The sequence below is a fragment of the Epithele typhae genome (assembly GCF_022376455.1).
Source record: "Epithele typhae strain CBS 203.58 chromosome Unknown BXZ73scaffold_1, whole genome shotgun sequence".
NCBI classification, from domain to species: Eukaryota; Fungi; Basidiomycota; class Agaricomycetes; order Polyporales; family Epitheliaceae; genus Epithele; species Epithele typhae.
Window position 1 is genome coordinate 747498 of NW_025954192.1, and position 15665 is coordinate 763162.

General features: G+C 55.8%; 3 protein-coding genes across 3 annotated transcripts; 1 reads left to right on the forward strand and 2 right to left on the reverse strand.

Annotated features, from left to right (window-relative positions):
• Positions 1-1046: 1046 nt before the first annotated feature.
• On the forward strand, positions 1047-5422 carry BXZ73DRAFT_37817 (Sec23-binding domain of Sec16-domain-containing protein; the record flags this gene model as incomplete). Its single annotated transcript, XM_048018082.1, has 7 exons — positions 1047-2578; positions 2632-3077; positions 3128-3398; positions 3450-3719; positions 3772-4784; positions 4837-4985; positions 5042-5422. The coding sequence occupies 7 exons, from the start codon at positions 1047-1049 to the stop codon at positions 5420-5422; spliced, it is 4062 nt and encodes a 1353-aa protein (XP_047883757.1).
• Positions 5423-5648: 226 nt separating this feature from the next.
• On the reverse strand, positions 5649-6829 carry BXZ73DRAFT_36876 (oligosaccharyl transferase subunit OST3/OST6 family; the record flags this gene model as incomplete). The annotated part of the gene is made up of 5 exons (XM_048017908.1): positions 5649-5827; positions 5882-6207; positions 6267-6370; positions 6431-6551; positions 6609-6829. 5 exons carry the CDS (start codon positions 6827-6829, stop codon positions 5649-5651), a joined length of 951 nt encoding a protein of 316 aa, XP_047883758.1.
• Positions 6830-7457: 628 nt separating this feature from the next.
• BXZ73DRAFT_86240 (uncharacterized protein) lies at positions 7458-15542 on the reverse strand (the record flags this gene model as incomplete). The annotated part of the gene is made up of 24 exons (XM_048024128.1): positions 7458-7613; positions 7666-7806; positions 7860-7975; positions 7999-8260; positions 8324-8782; positions 8839-8963; positions 9015-9243; positions 9307-9343; positions 9397-9507; positions 9562-10157; positions 10208-10276; positions 10329-10423; positions 10480-10611; positions 10634-10649; positions 10702-10840; positions 10892-11035; positions 11092-11307; positions 11360-11476; positions 11532-11965; positions 12015-12479; positions 12528-14404; positions 14455-14918; positions 14971-15303; positions 15499-15542. The coding sequence occupies 24 exons, from the start codon at positions 15540-15542 to the stop codon at positions 7458-7460; spliced, it is 6777 nt and encodes a 2258-aa protein (XP_047883759.1).
• Positions 15543-15665: the final 123 nt, after the last annotated feature.

The following is a 15665-nucleotide window of genomic DNA, read 5'->3' on the forward strand; positions in this document are numbered from 1 at the left end:
CGGGCCCGACCCTTTCTCGGCCTTGTTAGGCAGCGAGTCCCCCTTGGAAAACCACGCAAGCACCGTAGAGGTAGAGGATAAGAACGCGGTTTCTGATCTCTTTGGACTTTCCGCGAACCCCGCCCCCGTCGACGGAGCAGGCTCTTCGAATGCGTCTCAGCACGAAGCGCAACAGACGTGGTACGACGGCTCCGCTCAGCAGGCTTACGGTTACGACAACGCAAATTCGACCGCATACTCCCAGTACCAGGCGCCGTCTTCATACGAGCTGCAGAATGGGACATACTCGCAGTATGGGCAGTATGGGCAGCCGACTCCATCCTCGGGTACGTCTTTGGTCTCGCGAGCATCCCTATCACCTCCCTCACTCGCGGCTTATAGCATATGAGCCTGCCTACGCGCAACAGCAAACTTACGCTCCCCAAACGTATGCTCCTCACACGCAAAACTCGACTTTCACGCCGAGCGCGGCGCCAGTTCCCTCTACTACGCACGACGGAAGCTACTCCACTTCCGCATATGACCCCTATAAACCCACGCAAACGCAACCGAGCTATGCGCAGACGATGGGCGGGGTCGCGCCCGCTAGCCACGATCCTTACCAGCCCGCATACATCAGCCCTGCTGTACCCCAACAGCAAGTGTACGCATACGGCGCCGGTTCACACACTTCGTACGGGATTGCTTCTGTCCCCATTCCCCCACCTCCCGCGCCCGTCGTCTCCGAGCCTCTGGTCCCCCCTCCCGCCACGAACGTGATCCAGTTCCGTCCAAAGACGTCGAATGCATACGATCCACCAATACCAGTTGCGAAGTCGCGGTATTCTGCCCCTCCGCGGCAAGCGTACAGTGCCGTTTCTCCTGCGACGCCCCCACCCAGAACTGCTCTCAGCCCGCCTACTGTCGCTCCCCCACCTAAGGGCTCCCGCCGCACCCCGGATCCTCATTCCGCTGCTGTGCAAACCCGACGCGACGGTCTTACGGGTCCGCATCACTCCCCTTCACGGCCATCCGCTTCTAGTCCATTTGCACCCCCTGCACCTGCCATGAACGGGTCAGCTTATCAGCCACAATCTACATACCAGCCGTCCTGCAGTACCCCTGCGAACGCCACCAGTGGCCATGCTGTGAACGGAGACCACAATGGGAGTGGATCCCATGGTGCATTGTCGGAGGGACTTCCGAGGGTGAACGACACGTACGCACCTTCTGCGGCAGCATACATATCTGCGGCTTTCCAAGAGACAAGCAAGTCAGAAGCCCCGCACGCAGACACCACGGCCACCCACACCTTCCTGTCAGAAATTCCGGAATCCGAGGATCCTGAAGAGCAGGTCCTTTCGACGTCTCGCGATCCAGCACCGGAAGATGCTACACCGCATGGTCCTTCGCAGCACTTTTCGCAAGAGCTCTCCAACTCTGTAGAACACGCATTGCCTCCATCATTTCAAGACTCTCCTTCCTCTGCTCAACCCTCATGGACAAATCATGCTTCGGGCTCTTCCTCACCTGACAAGACGTTCTCACCCCCTCGATCATCGAGCACTGCTCCTCACTTCACATCACAGGCATCTTCCTTGGCATATGATCCTTACGCTCCTCCGCCGAAGTCGGAGAGGGCGCAGTCTCCAGGTGCTTCCTCCATACGCTCTGTGGCAAGCGGCCATGTCCAAGGCTACCAACCTCCACCCCGGAGGGATTCCGTTGCCAACACCTCGCCTGTCATGGCGAGGCCTCTTTCTAGTCAGTCGCGGAGGTCGACATACTCAAGTCCTTACGAGACGCAAGCTGTGGCTGATCTCAAGCGCGCCGCCTCACCTGCGGGATCCATTGCCTCAAAGCACAGCACGTACGACCCGTACTCACCGTTAATCAAGCCCAACGGTCCGTCGATGGCGCGTGACCGTGCGATGTCGAACGGTTCCATGTATTCCACGTCCTCTGTAGATCCGTATGCGCCTTCCCGCCATCCTACTCGGCAGTCAAGCGAGCACATATACGGCAGCTTCGCAGTGCCCACGCAGTCAGCCCCTGTGCCAACCTACGATCGGGCGGGGGCACAGGTCGTCACGCTTGCTACCCCTGTGCACTCGTCCGCTTATGCGCCCTCGCCGTCGCTCTTGGGCACCAACGACCCTCTCGGTAGGACATCTGCCCGCGTTCCGGTCATTAGCTTCGGCTTCGGCGGGAAGATCGTGACATGTTTCCACGGAGCGAACATGAATACCGGCTTCGACGTCGCGCTCTCCTCCCGCCAATCCACGGATATCAAGATTCACACTCTGGGCAAAATCATCCCGGAGTCCGTCATGGACGTGTCTGTTACATCGTACCCTGGACCACTGTTTTCGGACCCTGGGACCCCGAATGCCACGAGTCTGGTGCGCACAGGCGCACAAGCTCAGAAGGCCAAGAAGCTCAAGGTTGCGAAGTACCTGGAGGAACGGGCTGACGAGATGGCTGCCGGGCTGGGGTACCACTCGCCGGGTACGGTGGAAAGGAGTCGAGCCGAGGCAAAGCGCATCATGGTGTTATTGCTGAAGGTCATGGTTGACAACGATGGTCGTTTGTCGGGGAGGTAAGCCGTCACTCTGATGCAACTGTGAGATTTGTGCTCAAAGGACGACCCAGTGACCAAATCGATGCTGCGGTTCGTGCTGCTCTGGCGCCATCGGATGGCATAACATCGGACTCCGCGTCTGGCAGCTCCACGATGATCCCAGCAACGTCCACTGAGATCTTGTCGAATGCTTACTCCATGAGCTCCGCTCTTCCGAACACCCAGAACCAGACTGTCGTGAAAACTGTTGTTCGGTCGTCACATTTGGACAAGATACAGGACTTGCTGGCTCGAGGAGACCGCCGAGGAGCATGCCACTACGCTGCTGATGAGAAGCTCTGGTCACATGCTCTCCTCATCGCCAGTAGTATCGACAAGGAGTGCTGGAAAGAGGTTGTAACGGAATGGATTCGCGCGGAGCTGGTCTCGGAGCCCGGCCAGGGAGAAACAACCACGGTGCCGAGAGAGCCACTGCGAGTCGCATATAGCTTGTTTGGTGGGAACGGTGCTGCTGCAGGTATGGATATCCTATTTGATCTACCCACTCTTCTTCTAAAGCTTCCATAGTCCAAGAGCTGGTACATCCCAAGTCGCTGCTGCTGCAAGCTGGGAGCAACAGTAATCTGCAAATACCTCAACCCCCCACGACTGTCACGCCCTTGACGCCGAACTTCCCGACCATTCAGCCACTGAATATTGCGCCTGAGGTACTCGCCCCATGGGCGAAGACGGCAGCAATGATCATGTCCAATCCAATGACTTCTGAGTCGTCTGCGGCCCTTACTGCATTGGGCGATCAAATGCTCGCTCACCAGTGGACAGAGGCAGCGCATATATGGTATTTATCACGGCTACCAGCTGTTTGGGCCCCTCTCTAATGACTTTGCAGCTACATGCTTTCTCCGCAGACTTCTCCCCTTGCTGGTCTTGGAAGCACCCCACGGTTGACACTGCTGGGAAGTCCTGCTCCCACAAGCCTTCCGCTATTCTACAGAGATTCGGACCACATAGTGTTCTCGGAGATCCTCGAGTTCGCGATGTCTTTGGCCGCCCCGACGAAGGGAATGGAGCAGTTTATCGGGTTCCCTCACTTGCAACCGTACCGGCTCATTCGTGCGAACAATCTTGCGGAGCTCGGACATGTCCAGTTGGCGAACAGGTAGGCTTTCTTCGTACCTTGATTCTGCACACTAGAGCTCAATATACCACAGGTATTGTGAAGCCATCACGGCCTGCATTAACCGCGGCACACCCTCAATCAACATCACTTTCCTCGAGCAACTGAAGGGCTTATCAGACCGCCTTACTGCAACACCGCAGATCGAGAGGAATGGCGCCTGGATAGGTGGCAAGCTCGCCAAGCCCAGCTTGGATGGTATCGGTAACTGGCTCGAAGGTCGCTTCACCAAGTTCATTGCCGGCGAGGGCGACTCACCTCTACCAGAGGAAGGCAAGATGGCGAAGCAGCAGCAACAGCCCTACAGTGGTCCGTTCGCAAATTACAGCTCCATCTCCTCAGCAACGACATCCGCGTACCCATCACCCCATCAGTCCGTCACAGACCTGACGGAGGCCTCGACCCCGAACTTCGCACCGCCCTTCCGCACGGGCTCTGCCATGGGCTCAGCGCGCCCTCCCTCCCGTAATCACATCCAAATAAACAGAGCCGCGTCCGCAATGGACCACGTACGTCCACCTTTCCAGCGTGGTGGTTCGCCTATCGCTCGTGTTGCGTCCGCGAACGCAGCCACCTTTGCTGATGCAGGGCCATACGGACAGGCACGGAGCCCGTACGGAAACGGTTATGCTCCCGCGCCTTCATCACATCTTAAGGCCGAGGGCAGTTATTCCCATGGTGACGTGTCAGGAGGCAACTCCTCACACTCAAAACCGCCGAGCACTGGCTCGTGGTGGGGCACATCGGAGTCGGACGCATCGACCCCGACCGCAACGTCTTTCGTGACCCTGGACGACCAACCGTCTTCCTCAACTTCCGCATCTGGATTCCTCTCGCTCATAGACTCCCCCATGCAGTCTGCCACGCCGAGGCAGGAGACCTCTATGTCCCGTCTAGCGCACAATGATGATGATGACGACGACGACCTTGGTCTGGGCAACTCGTCGTCGCGGACGAAGAACGCCCCCGAGAAGGATGATACCGCTGCGACCAATGGAGCTCCGGCCAAAGTAGAAGAAAAGCGCAAGTCCGAACCCGAGAAGCCAGGTACGTTGGAAACGTTCTCCTGCCAACTCGTCAAACACTAATTGTCGTGCAGATCTCAAGCAGACCGCATCAGGCGGCTGGCTCAGTCGTATCTGGGGAGGCAAGCGCGATAGCTCTTCACCTGGACCCGTCAAGGCAAACCTTGGCGAGCAGTCGTCGTTCTACTACGACAAGGAACTCAAGCGCTGGGTCAACAACACTGTGAGTGTCTTGATTTTATCATCGCCTCCGAGTCATTGCTGACCCTTCTTCTCTAGGGTGGAGCTGAAGCCGCGAAGTCGTCACCGCCTCCCCCGCCTCCACGTGCGCAGACTGCGTCCCCTGGTAGACAGCTGGGCGCTGTGCCGCCGCCTTCGCCGCTCACTGTGCCGCCTCCGCCTCAACGACCGGCGACCACGCAGCCCATGGATCCCACCGCAGAGCCCCCTCGCCGGCCGCCGACACGCATGCGCTCGAATCTCGTCCCGAGCGATGTAGCTGACGGGACGCCGCCGATGCCGTCTTCGCCCCTTCCGACATCAGGCACACCACCGCCTGGGGCTGGTCCTCCAACGGGTTCTCGCAGGGGTGCGCCCGGCAAGCGGAACGTGCGTAGCCGTTACGTCGACGTCTTCTCTCAGGAAGGAGGTGGAGCGTGATCCAGTCTTCAAGCCGTCGCTACGCTTCACCGTCTTGTCGTCTGCACTGTTTGTGTCGCTGTGAGCCTTTCCGATAGGCGCTTTATGGTATCATATGATTGTTTCTGCCCTCCGCACACGCACATGTACATTTTTCATCCTTCCCTCACGCATTGGCACATCGTCATGCAACAGTAGCCAGTAGATAGTCTCGCAAACAAGGCTTTTACATTCTCCAAGTCTACGCTTACAAGAGCAGCTTGAATGGATAGCTGCGGTTCTTGACGCGGAAGAGGGAGATGAGGACGGAGAACATGACGAAGATGACTCCGGACCAGAGGTAGACCTGGAGCCGTTGGCGCGCCGGGCTGCTCTGGTAGGGTGTGATGAGGGTGAGCATGAGGAAGGACGCGCTGAGGAGACCGTCTGGCATCGCGAACGTCAGCAAGTGCTCTTGAACGTGTGGAATCAGGGACTCACAGACGAAGGACACGACTTGGACTTCCTGGCCAAACTGGTTCTGGTAGCCCTGCGCAATCCACTGACCGCCCTGGCCAGAGGGGGGCATACCACGGATGCGGACGAACATGAAGCCCGAGGTCATGACGAGCGAGGTGAGAACGATTCCGACGGCCCATGCCCAACGGGAGCGGATGACGGGGAGCATGATGCGGATGCTGGAGAGCGCGATGAGGACGAAGCCGGCGGTGGTGCCGTACTTGGCCCAGTCGATGGGGGCCTTGTACGGGATCGGGACGGGAGTCCATGCGGAGAGCTGCTCGGCGAGCGGACCCGCGTCAAAGCCACTGGCGAGCGATACGTTTGAACGGTGCGCATGCATGTCTCGAAGGGAAGGGCAACTCACTTGGAGAAGTCATAGACGATGGGAGAGATGCGGCCGTTCGCGGGACGGCGTGGGCCCTCGGCAGCGGGGTAGATGTGAACGACCGGCGCACTCTGGATGCCGAGCTGTATGCGCACATTGTGCGCTGTGAGCGGACGGCCGTCTGACATGCACGGTGCGCGCACCTTCTGGAAGACGCCCATGGCGGAGTCGAAGTCTGCTGTCGCGAAGAAGTGCGAGCTGCGGTCTCTGGCGGGGACCTTGTTCCATGCCTTTGCTACAGTGGTGAACGAAGGGTCGAACTCCCTAGAGTCCGCTTCGTTCAGACACTTGACCCCACACGAAACGGGGCGGAGGGCTCACTTGCAAGGCGCGCATCGTCTCCGCGGATCGAGGGCAGTGAAGTGGACAGAGGAGGTCCAGTTGCGTTTGGCATGGGTCAAAAGTCCGTAGGACTTGTCGTCGAGCTTGATGAGGCCATTGTTGGACTTGGCGAGGTTGGTGAGCTGCTCGTACGCCGAGTCTGCAGAGGCCGCGAGACAGAAAGGAAGGGCTAGAAGGGAGAGAAAGGGGAGCAGCAGCATGGCTGGCAGCAGGCGGAGGGAGGAGGCTTGGATGCTGTCCCGTCCAGGCTGTTGCAGAACTGCGCGCGACGCGACGTGTCCGGGCGGGGCGGCCCGGCGTCTGTGCGTCATGGGCGTCTGACCTATTCCTGGAGGGCGGCGGTGGGGTTTCCTCCAACCACAACCACGATCCTCGCGTATGGAGAGGGAAGGAGGTCCCAGAAAATGGTACTTTTCCCTTGTGTGCATTCAAATGTTACCTTGACAGCATATTCCAGGCAATGAGTGACAAAGCACGGGGGAGCGTCTTGCTCCTGGCCGCAGCCGTTACCTTCCTGTACTACACCTTCTGGACTATGCTCTTGGTAAGTGGTTCGCGGTCCGATCCTTGCCATGCTGAGGCTCTCCCTGCAGCCTTTCTTCGACGAATCCGCCCCCATTCATGCCTGGTTCCCGGCACGAGAGTGGGCGATGCGCATCGTTACCTTCATCGTCATTCTCGGAATCTCTGCCATAGGTCTCTTTCTTGGAGTTCGCATTATACAGGACGGAGCGAAAGAACTCGAAACAGAACGTGCGAAAAAGTCCATGTAATACAATATCCCGGAATCAAGTGTCGTAATAAAACATCGTGTCAAACGAACCGTCATCAACCGACAGCTCTCCTGCTCCGTTCCATATTGATCTGTCGCTTGGCTGCCTGCAGCTTCTCCTCCGCGGTCAACTCCGTCAGCACTTGATTCACGAAGTAATCTAATGAATCGTCGGGCGGTGGGTCCTTCAAGCTCCTCGCGATTCGTGCCACCTGCAGTCCCATCCGTCAGAGTCCGTTGTGACCAACGCAGGTGCAGTCTCACCTTTGACTCCCCGCGGACAATGTCCTTGATCCCGTTCAGAACACGCAAAGGAAGGGCCGTGTCCAGCGCGATCACTGCGCGAGACTGCCGCACAAAGAGGAACAAATCGCCCACGGCGGTCCACAGGCTTGACGCGAGCGGCTGCCAGACACGTTAACGTTGAGTTTGGCAGAGTCGCTGAAGCCAAGACTTACCGAAGCGTTTCCGCTTTGGGCGTCGACCTCGAATGTAGACAGCACGATCTCGAATGGTGGCCAGAGTTCGTTCCACACAATTCCCGCTGCGAGACCCTCCCCGTCTTGCATGACCCCTGCTCATCCACCGCGCCAGGACGGATGGAGGCAGCTTTGCGGGCGAGAAGGAGCCAGAGCTTGATCGCCGCGTACGCGTAGCTCACGTCTGCGTGTGCACGGTCTTGTCCGTCCGGAGTGTCGTATCCCGGCCAGCTCGAGTTGTGGTAAGGGGCGAGGGAGGTGTTATATACGAGCGAAAAGACCATGAAGTGCTCGAAGAGGAGTGCGGCGGCTTGACCAGTAGGCCGCGACAGTGCGGCAAGGGCGAAGATATTCCACACGCGTACTGTCATCGGGTTCTTCTGCAAGTATTAGGGTAGTTTAGCAAGCAGATTCAGGCCTGGAAGTTGGCGGTGAGCACCAACCGACAAGTTCTGAAGAAGCGAAGGCTGAATCTCTGCGCCCTGGATGATCATCTTCGCGACGGACTGGGAGGTCGCAAAGTCCGAATGCATCAAACCGTCGAGTGTGCTTTCCTGGTATAAGTAGAACACTCCGTCGTACGCCAACTGAAGCTGTGATTCTAGCGGGACGAAGTTGACCGGCGAGCTTTCGGGCGCGGGGTTGGCTGTAAGCGCATCAACCAACGCCGCAAGCGTTGCGGGGAGTACGCGCGCCTTGAGGTTGAGACTATCCTTCGTAATTTCGAACATGGCTCCGGCAATGGGGTTCACGAGGGTCGTATCCGCATTCGTGCCGGATGCTTTGGCGGCCCTCCTGTAGAGGGTCGTGGTGACTTGCAAGACGCGGCGCATGCTCGAGACTGAGACGTTGAACCGAACGAGAGAGGAGCGAAGAAGCGTCTCCAAGTACATTAGGAGATCCTGGAGGCAGGTTTCAGCACACGAGGACAGTGATACATAGACATTGAGATGCCTACCCTACTATGCGCCTTGTTATGTTGGATGAGGAGGCATGCGAGCATAAGCAAGGGGCTAGGGTCGAAGCGGGCAAGGCTAAGGTCAGCCGTCTTCCGCGTCAAGTTGGCCAGTGTCAGGCCAACAACTGCACACTTATCAGAAATTTTGTCACACGGATCTTCGGATCGATACTCACATTGCATCAGGGGAAGGTTGTAGTCGGTGTGATGTACGACCTCAACGTAGGTGTGGAGGTTGTTGACTATGGATTGAAACGATTCGTCGTCGCCCTCCACGGCTCGCGTGAGGGTGTCCCGAAGGAGCCCGTCTCGCAGTGTCTCATGTGGATACTGATTATGCTCGGCTAGGACATGCGGTCCAATGACTTGCTTGATGATGCCGAAGAATTCTGGTGTGCGTGGTCTCTAAAGTGTGTTGGGAGTTGTGAGAATAGGTACAAGAGTAATAATTTAGGCTGGACGACTGACCTTGCACAACAGGTGGAAAACACCACTGAATGCGTATCTGTGCGAGAATTTGAGCGATATTCGTGTCTACGGTTTAACAAATTGACCTACAGCGCGAGCTCGGTCCGCACGAAATTCTTGGTCTGGTCGACGAGAATATCATCGCCATGTTGCAGGTAGTCCATCTTCTCCAAGAGGTCCATTGCAATTTCAATCGCTTCGCTGTCATCGTTCTCTCAGTATCAGCAACCAAACAACATTGAACGATTTTCTTACACGACTAGATTCCCAACAAGATTTGGCCACCTCTTGATGAACGCATGCGTTACCGTCAACACAAGCTGCCGGATGTCGTAGCTCAGATCCACGACTAGGAGATCCAATGCTCTCCTGACGGCCCTTCGCAGCACGGCTTGGAGCGGTTTGAGTGGCCTGCTATCGAAATCGTGCTTGTAGATCACCACGACCAATGACCTCATTATGTTCTTGAGCGTGAGTGCCGGAAGTGTCTCGATCTTGTAGCATCGTACGAACGTGTCCAGGAAGAGATCAACGAAAACGGATCCGACAAGCAGAGTCGAGGCGGGTTCGTCGTCGATATATTTCGCGCCCATGGTCGCAGAGGTGAGGTTGTACGGTTGTGGGGAATCCAGCAAGAGCATGAGCTCGTTTAAGCACGGGTACGCCGCCTCCGATATCGAGTTCAAGCTTCCGAACTGAACGTAGATGCTTCCAGCTTGCCCGGTTGATAGCATCGCTACCTCGGCGTATCCGATCGTCTTCGCAAGATGGTCTTTAAGCTTGAGCATGGAGACGACGTCGATGAGGATGCCATCGGCCACCATCCGCAGAGCGAGTGATATGAGGGAATTCTGAGATTACGTTAGTACAAAGTCGTCAAGATATATGTCAAGGTCTATACTTGGAGCGACAACAAATCCGGATCAATAAGCATAGTCTTCCGTGAGTCTGGGGGTAGCCCATACATTGACTGAGGGATGTGTCAGTCTCAGTCTCCACTGGAGCAATGATCGTTGTTCTACCAGATGGGCTGACATAGGCCCTTCTTCGTCGTCACCATTCCGCTGGTTGAACTCTGCTTCGAGTAGGGCTTCCAGCAAAACTTGCCACGATAACACTTCGAACCTGTTTGTGAGTTCACTGCGGTCCATGCGCGGTGTTCGAGCGACGCACAAGGCCAATGAGGGAAGTGGGGCCGGAGCTGGTTGAGGAACGAGACCAATTTCCTTCTCTCAGCAACAGGTGACTTCGTCAGTGTTTCGTTCCAGCACAGTGTGATGGCCTCAAAGTGGGCACCGGAGCAAGCTTTGTGTCCAGGTGTCCACACAGAGTCGAATCTCCTCCTGCGTTACCTTTGTCAGAATGGGTTGCATGTCTGGAAACCAGCGAACATACATGATCATCTTCCCAGAGAGCTCTGAAGAAGTAGTAGAAGATACTATTGACGCTTGACCGCCACTGTCGGTCTTCGACATTGAATGCTGGACTCGTGACATCTTCGACGATGCGGAAGAGCTTGACGACAGCTTGAAGCCTGCAGTACTGAGATTAGGCTCGAAATAGCTTATCCGCACGTCGCGCTTACCGAGCCTCCCAATTACCCTTGAACTCGAATGTGTCTTGCAGAAGCAGCTGCATTGGTTGAGGGTCTACAACAAGAACACGTAGCAACAGAGAAGTGCGAATCGTTGATATTTGTGAAGCTTGTACGCCATAGAATTGCCAGATGCTATGAACCGAGGTTTACCAAAGATGAGATGGTTTGGGTGAAGGAAGCGAATTTACCAAGTGCTCAGCGATGATCCATTTCGTAGAACGAAGTTGTCAACTTCGTAAGACTCCACCAGTGTTGCATGGTGCATAAAGGCGTCCAAGAACTTGGCAGCGACACAAGAAACTTCCTGCAGCCCAGTCTCAACGTACGTACGCAAAGCGTCGATTATCAAAGAGTTGACGATAATAGGGTCTGTCACCGATTGGTTGCGAGCGTGAAGTTTTCTCCTACATGCGGTCTTCAGCATTGTGATTTGATGATGAAGGATAGTTCACATACCTCGACGGAAGCCCCTTCACCTCATCTTCCAGAATCATGCCACAGGTTTGCAAATATGTTCGGTCGCAGCCGTAAAGGAGAAGACATGTCGCGAGTGACTGTCTGATAACTTGAAGCCTAAACCAAAATAAGTACATCGTCAGGTCTGAAATGATATCAGGGAGCAACTCACACGTCCTCGACGCGATGGTAAGCTTGAAGGTACTGAACAAGTTGTGGCCCAATCCCTGTATGGATAGCCGCGATTACGGTCTGAAGATCTTGACGTCCCATTGACTTCAACCACGTCGACCATAGCGCTGCCTTGATCAAGAGTGTGCAGACTTCTAAAGAAACGCCGAACTTGTTTCCAAGATTCACAAGCTGCATAAATGTCTGGCCCGAGATTTCAACCCCTGACCGGACGAAGAGACAGAGCCAATGTAGTGTCATGTCGTAGCCCTCGTACGACTTGTTCGCGATATCGACAATGATTTTGAGGGGATTAGTGGTCAGCATACTCGGTGTCTCTGACATGGACAGCCGAGGCTCGATCACGCTCGCGCTGAATCGTTGAGAAGCTGTGTCAAGCTCTCTATTGAATAAGCGTGACAGCGAGGCGAGCGGCTGAACAAGGGTCAGTTGAAGTATGAAGGCAAACATCCATTACACTCACTTGCTGCTTGTCGACATCTAGAGAAGAGGCACGTTCCAACCATTTTTGGAAGAGGTCGTCGAACGAGGTGAAGAGGACTGATGCTTGGCTCAGCTTCAGAATAAGCAGGAGAATCTTCTCGGTTATGATTGCTTCCTTCCTTTGGTCGCCTCCGTATCCTTTACCGAGAAAGAAGTCGTCACCTACTGGAAGCTCATTTGCCTGTTCGACGAGCAAATCGAAGACTATGACGGAGTAGTTGTTGATATCCTGGTCGTGAAGCGCTAAAAGCCACCTGGCAGCATAACGCGTTGACAATGATCGCCTTCCAGCGATGTAATCTCCTCCGTTGTTGGCTGAGCCCGCCCCAGCAGGTCGCGACTGGGTTGACTGAGGCCAAGGTTGCTCCCCCGCGCCAGAACGCACACCCGGAAGACTGAGACCGCGTGCAACGTAGTCTCGTAGCATGGTGGCGAGGTCGTCATCCTACATAGGCATTAGAGGGGCTAATCAATGATTGAGCGCAGTGCTCACCTCGGACAAGACCCATGCAAGTACGGTCTTGGTCAAGCGCCTCAAAGCGTACTCGGTGAGCATGCCATCGGGCCAGAACCTCCGCACTAGCAACAGAAGGCCCGTCTCGTTGACCGAAAGGTTAATATCCTGGAGACATGCCTCGATCGCAGATACAAGTGTTTCAACCTCTGTGGAGACCTCCAGTCCCATGGGAATAGGGAAAGAGCATAACAAACGTTCTGGATGAGGGCTACCGTCGAAGAGTCGCCCATGAGAGTCTACGCGCTGGAAAAAGCCAAGATGGAAAAGGTGGGTCAGCAGGTACTTGGCGGTGGCTTCTGAGCGGAGATCGAGTTGATCCCCGAGCTGGTCTCGGAGATGTGCCAGAGTAGCGACCTCGAAGGGGTATGAGCTGTCTTCGAGCGAACCATCTCTATCTTGTGGTCCGTTGGGGGTTAACAGGAAGTCTCCAGAAGGCATCGGGTCGAGGGTTGTAGGCGGCGTCTTGACGATACTGGTTACGAAGGCAAGGACGTTCCAATTGAAGAAGATGTGAGCTTCTGGCTCAGAGGCGCGGATGTTATTTTCGATGAAGTGGTCGGAAAGAGCGGGCGACACCGCGGGAGTACGCGACCGAAGATATGCTTCCAAGAGATCCACCAGGTAATGCAGCTCGAATTCGTCCAACTTGCCTTCGTCAAATGATGGGTTGTCCTGTTGTACCACCATGGAACCTAGTGCCAATCCGTTGTTGAGGATCTGCTGCTGGATCCAGAGCACCGACAAAATGACGGAAAGCTCTTCGAATGTTCGAAGAGGAAGGTCGGCCTCGGTGAGGAAGATCTCGCGGTAGTGGTCTGCGAAGGATTGTCGGAGCTCCCTCCACGAGATTGTCATGTATGTGTCGTCGATGGTGGCCGACCTGCAGCGCACGAGCTCTCCAGACGAGGCCCAGGTCAGACACGACGAATGAACGAATTGCTTGCAAGCGCCGCACTTCATTGCCTGAGCAATCGACCCCCATAATGGTTTCTTGCAGATGAAGCATAGCGTCAAACTGAACAAGTTGACAGGGCGGAAAGCGTGGTTCTCCTTGAGTACAACCTCGGCGCCGTGTGAATGTCGGTGGGCCAGGATATGGGAGAAACGGTGCACGGCGACCTTCTGGAGGCTTGGATCCGCGGCGACGCTGTATTGTGTGAAGAAGCTCCCGTCGGGGTAGTCATAGCAGTCAAAGTGGACCATGCACAAGCACAATGAACAGAGCAGACCAAAGCCCTCGATGACGTTCGAGCAACAATGACAGTCGTGTTGCGATATGCCAGCGAATATATTCGGCCCAACTGGACGGGCAAAACGCCAGGGGACGAACTGGTGTGCGTATGGGTGCGTGTTCTGTCTTCGGGCAATGGTGACCCCTTGCGTTTCGCGAGCGATCGCGTCTTGGTAGCTGATGGTGGGAAAGGGCTTGCTGACCGTCAGGTGTCCGATCGACTGCGGCCAGTAGGAGAGAAGGAGGCTGATAGCAGTATAACGCGAGCGAGGTGTGTGGTATGCAATGACTGCGAGGACGTCGAGGTACGCGTCAGGCTTGCTTTCGGCGATACTACTGAAGAGCCTATGGAACCTGTGCAGTACAGACGAGTTGGCGGACGCCAAGTCGATGCCTTCCAGAATTGCGGCGAGCACAGTGGGGATCACCGAAGAAAGGTGGTAGATGGCAATGTCTTGCAAAGGTGCAGACGTGGACCGCAGCGCAACGTCTTCGGGCGACAAAGCCTGAGTCCATCGTCGCCACGACGGCCCTGTTGGAGTAGAGACTCGTTCTTCCTTCACTTCGTCCACCAGGATAGAAACCATAGGCGGATCGTTGGACGGGTCGTTGTATGCCCCATCTAAGAAAAACTCAGCCTCGTGACACTCCTCACATAGCAAGACTTCGCACCTGCCGGAGGCGATGTCAACTGGCGTGTCCCCTGCAGGTTCCTCAAGTCTGCTAATAACGTGCCGACGATGCCTTCGTCAATGAATGCGAGCAGCCGCGTTTGCATCTCAAGTCCAAAGGTCAAGAAGGCCGGGAGCAGAGCGAATCCGATCTGCATTACGACTCGTGGGTCGTGGCGATGAGTGTATAAGAGGAACCGCGCGACGTCTAGCGAAATGAACTGGAGGGCGTTGGGTGGGAGGGAGGGGCGAGGAGAAGAGATTTTGTAGCGGCAGTCTTCGGCAATGATGGACGCGAGGATTGAGATACATTGAGACAGAAGCTCTGGTGCGCGGACAGCCTCTGAGTCCCCAGGGTCCGCCGATGGAGAACGCGAACGTGAATTTCGACCGACGGACAAGCTTCTCCGGCGTCGAAAAGCATCTTTCAGCCTGTCGCTATTGCTCCTTTGGGTCTGTGTGTTGCTAGGGAAATGGTTAGCGTCTCACACAAAAACGCTTAGCAAGTTGTACAGACCTGTCATAAAAGATATCCCAGTTGTGCGCGATCGACAGCATGAGCACGTCTTTGAGCTGATTCATGAGGTCTACTGTGGTGTCCGTATAGAAGCCGTCCGCCAGCTCGTCTTCGGAATCGTCGTCTTCTTGCGGGACAGGTTGGTGCGTCCGTCGCCCGCGCAGCTGTCCAGTGTATTTGACCGCCCCTTTGACACTTTTAAACATAGAGCCTCCTCCCTTCTCATTCTGGGGTTGACCGGTCGCAAGTGTGCTGAGGTACGAAGGAGGAACTGGCCTGATCTGTAGCTGCGAAAGGATGTGCGCCAACAGCTTACGCGACTCATTGCGCGCCCTGTTTAATCCTGGGTTGCTGCCGGCTGCTTGAGGTCTTGAGATTTCGGAGGACTTCCGTTCGGTGTCGCCAGAGATGCGGAAGGAGGGCAGGCCCACCGCTTGAGATATGCTTCGGGCACGGTCTCTTGTGTATGTTCCAAATGGAGATCTCGGAGAGCTCGGGGAGAGAGATGAAGAGTTGCCGACTACGTACGGGCTGGCCGAAGCGGTATCCACACGGAGGGTAGGAGTCGACATGAATGCGAGCTGTGCAGATGGCGTGTCGGTATGGAGGCAGTCAAGCGTAGATGAAATCAAGCAAAGAGTGTCGTGTTCAAGCTCCGAGCATATTTGCGACTTGGCGAAACCAGGAGATCGAGA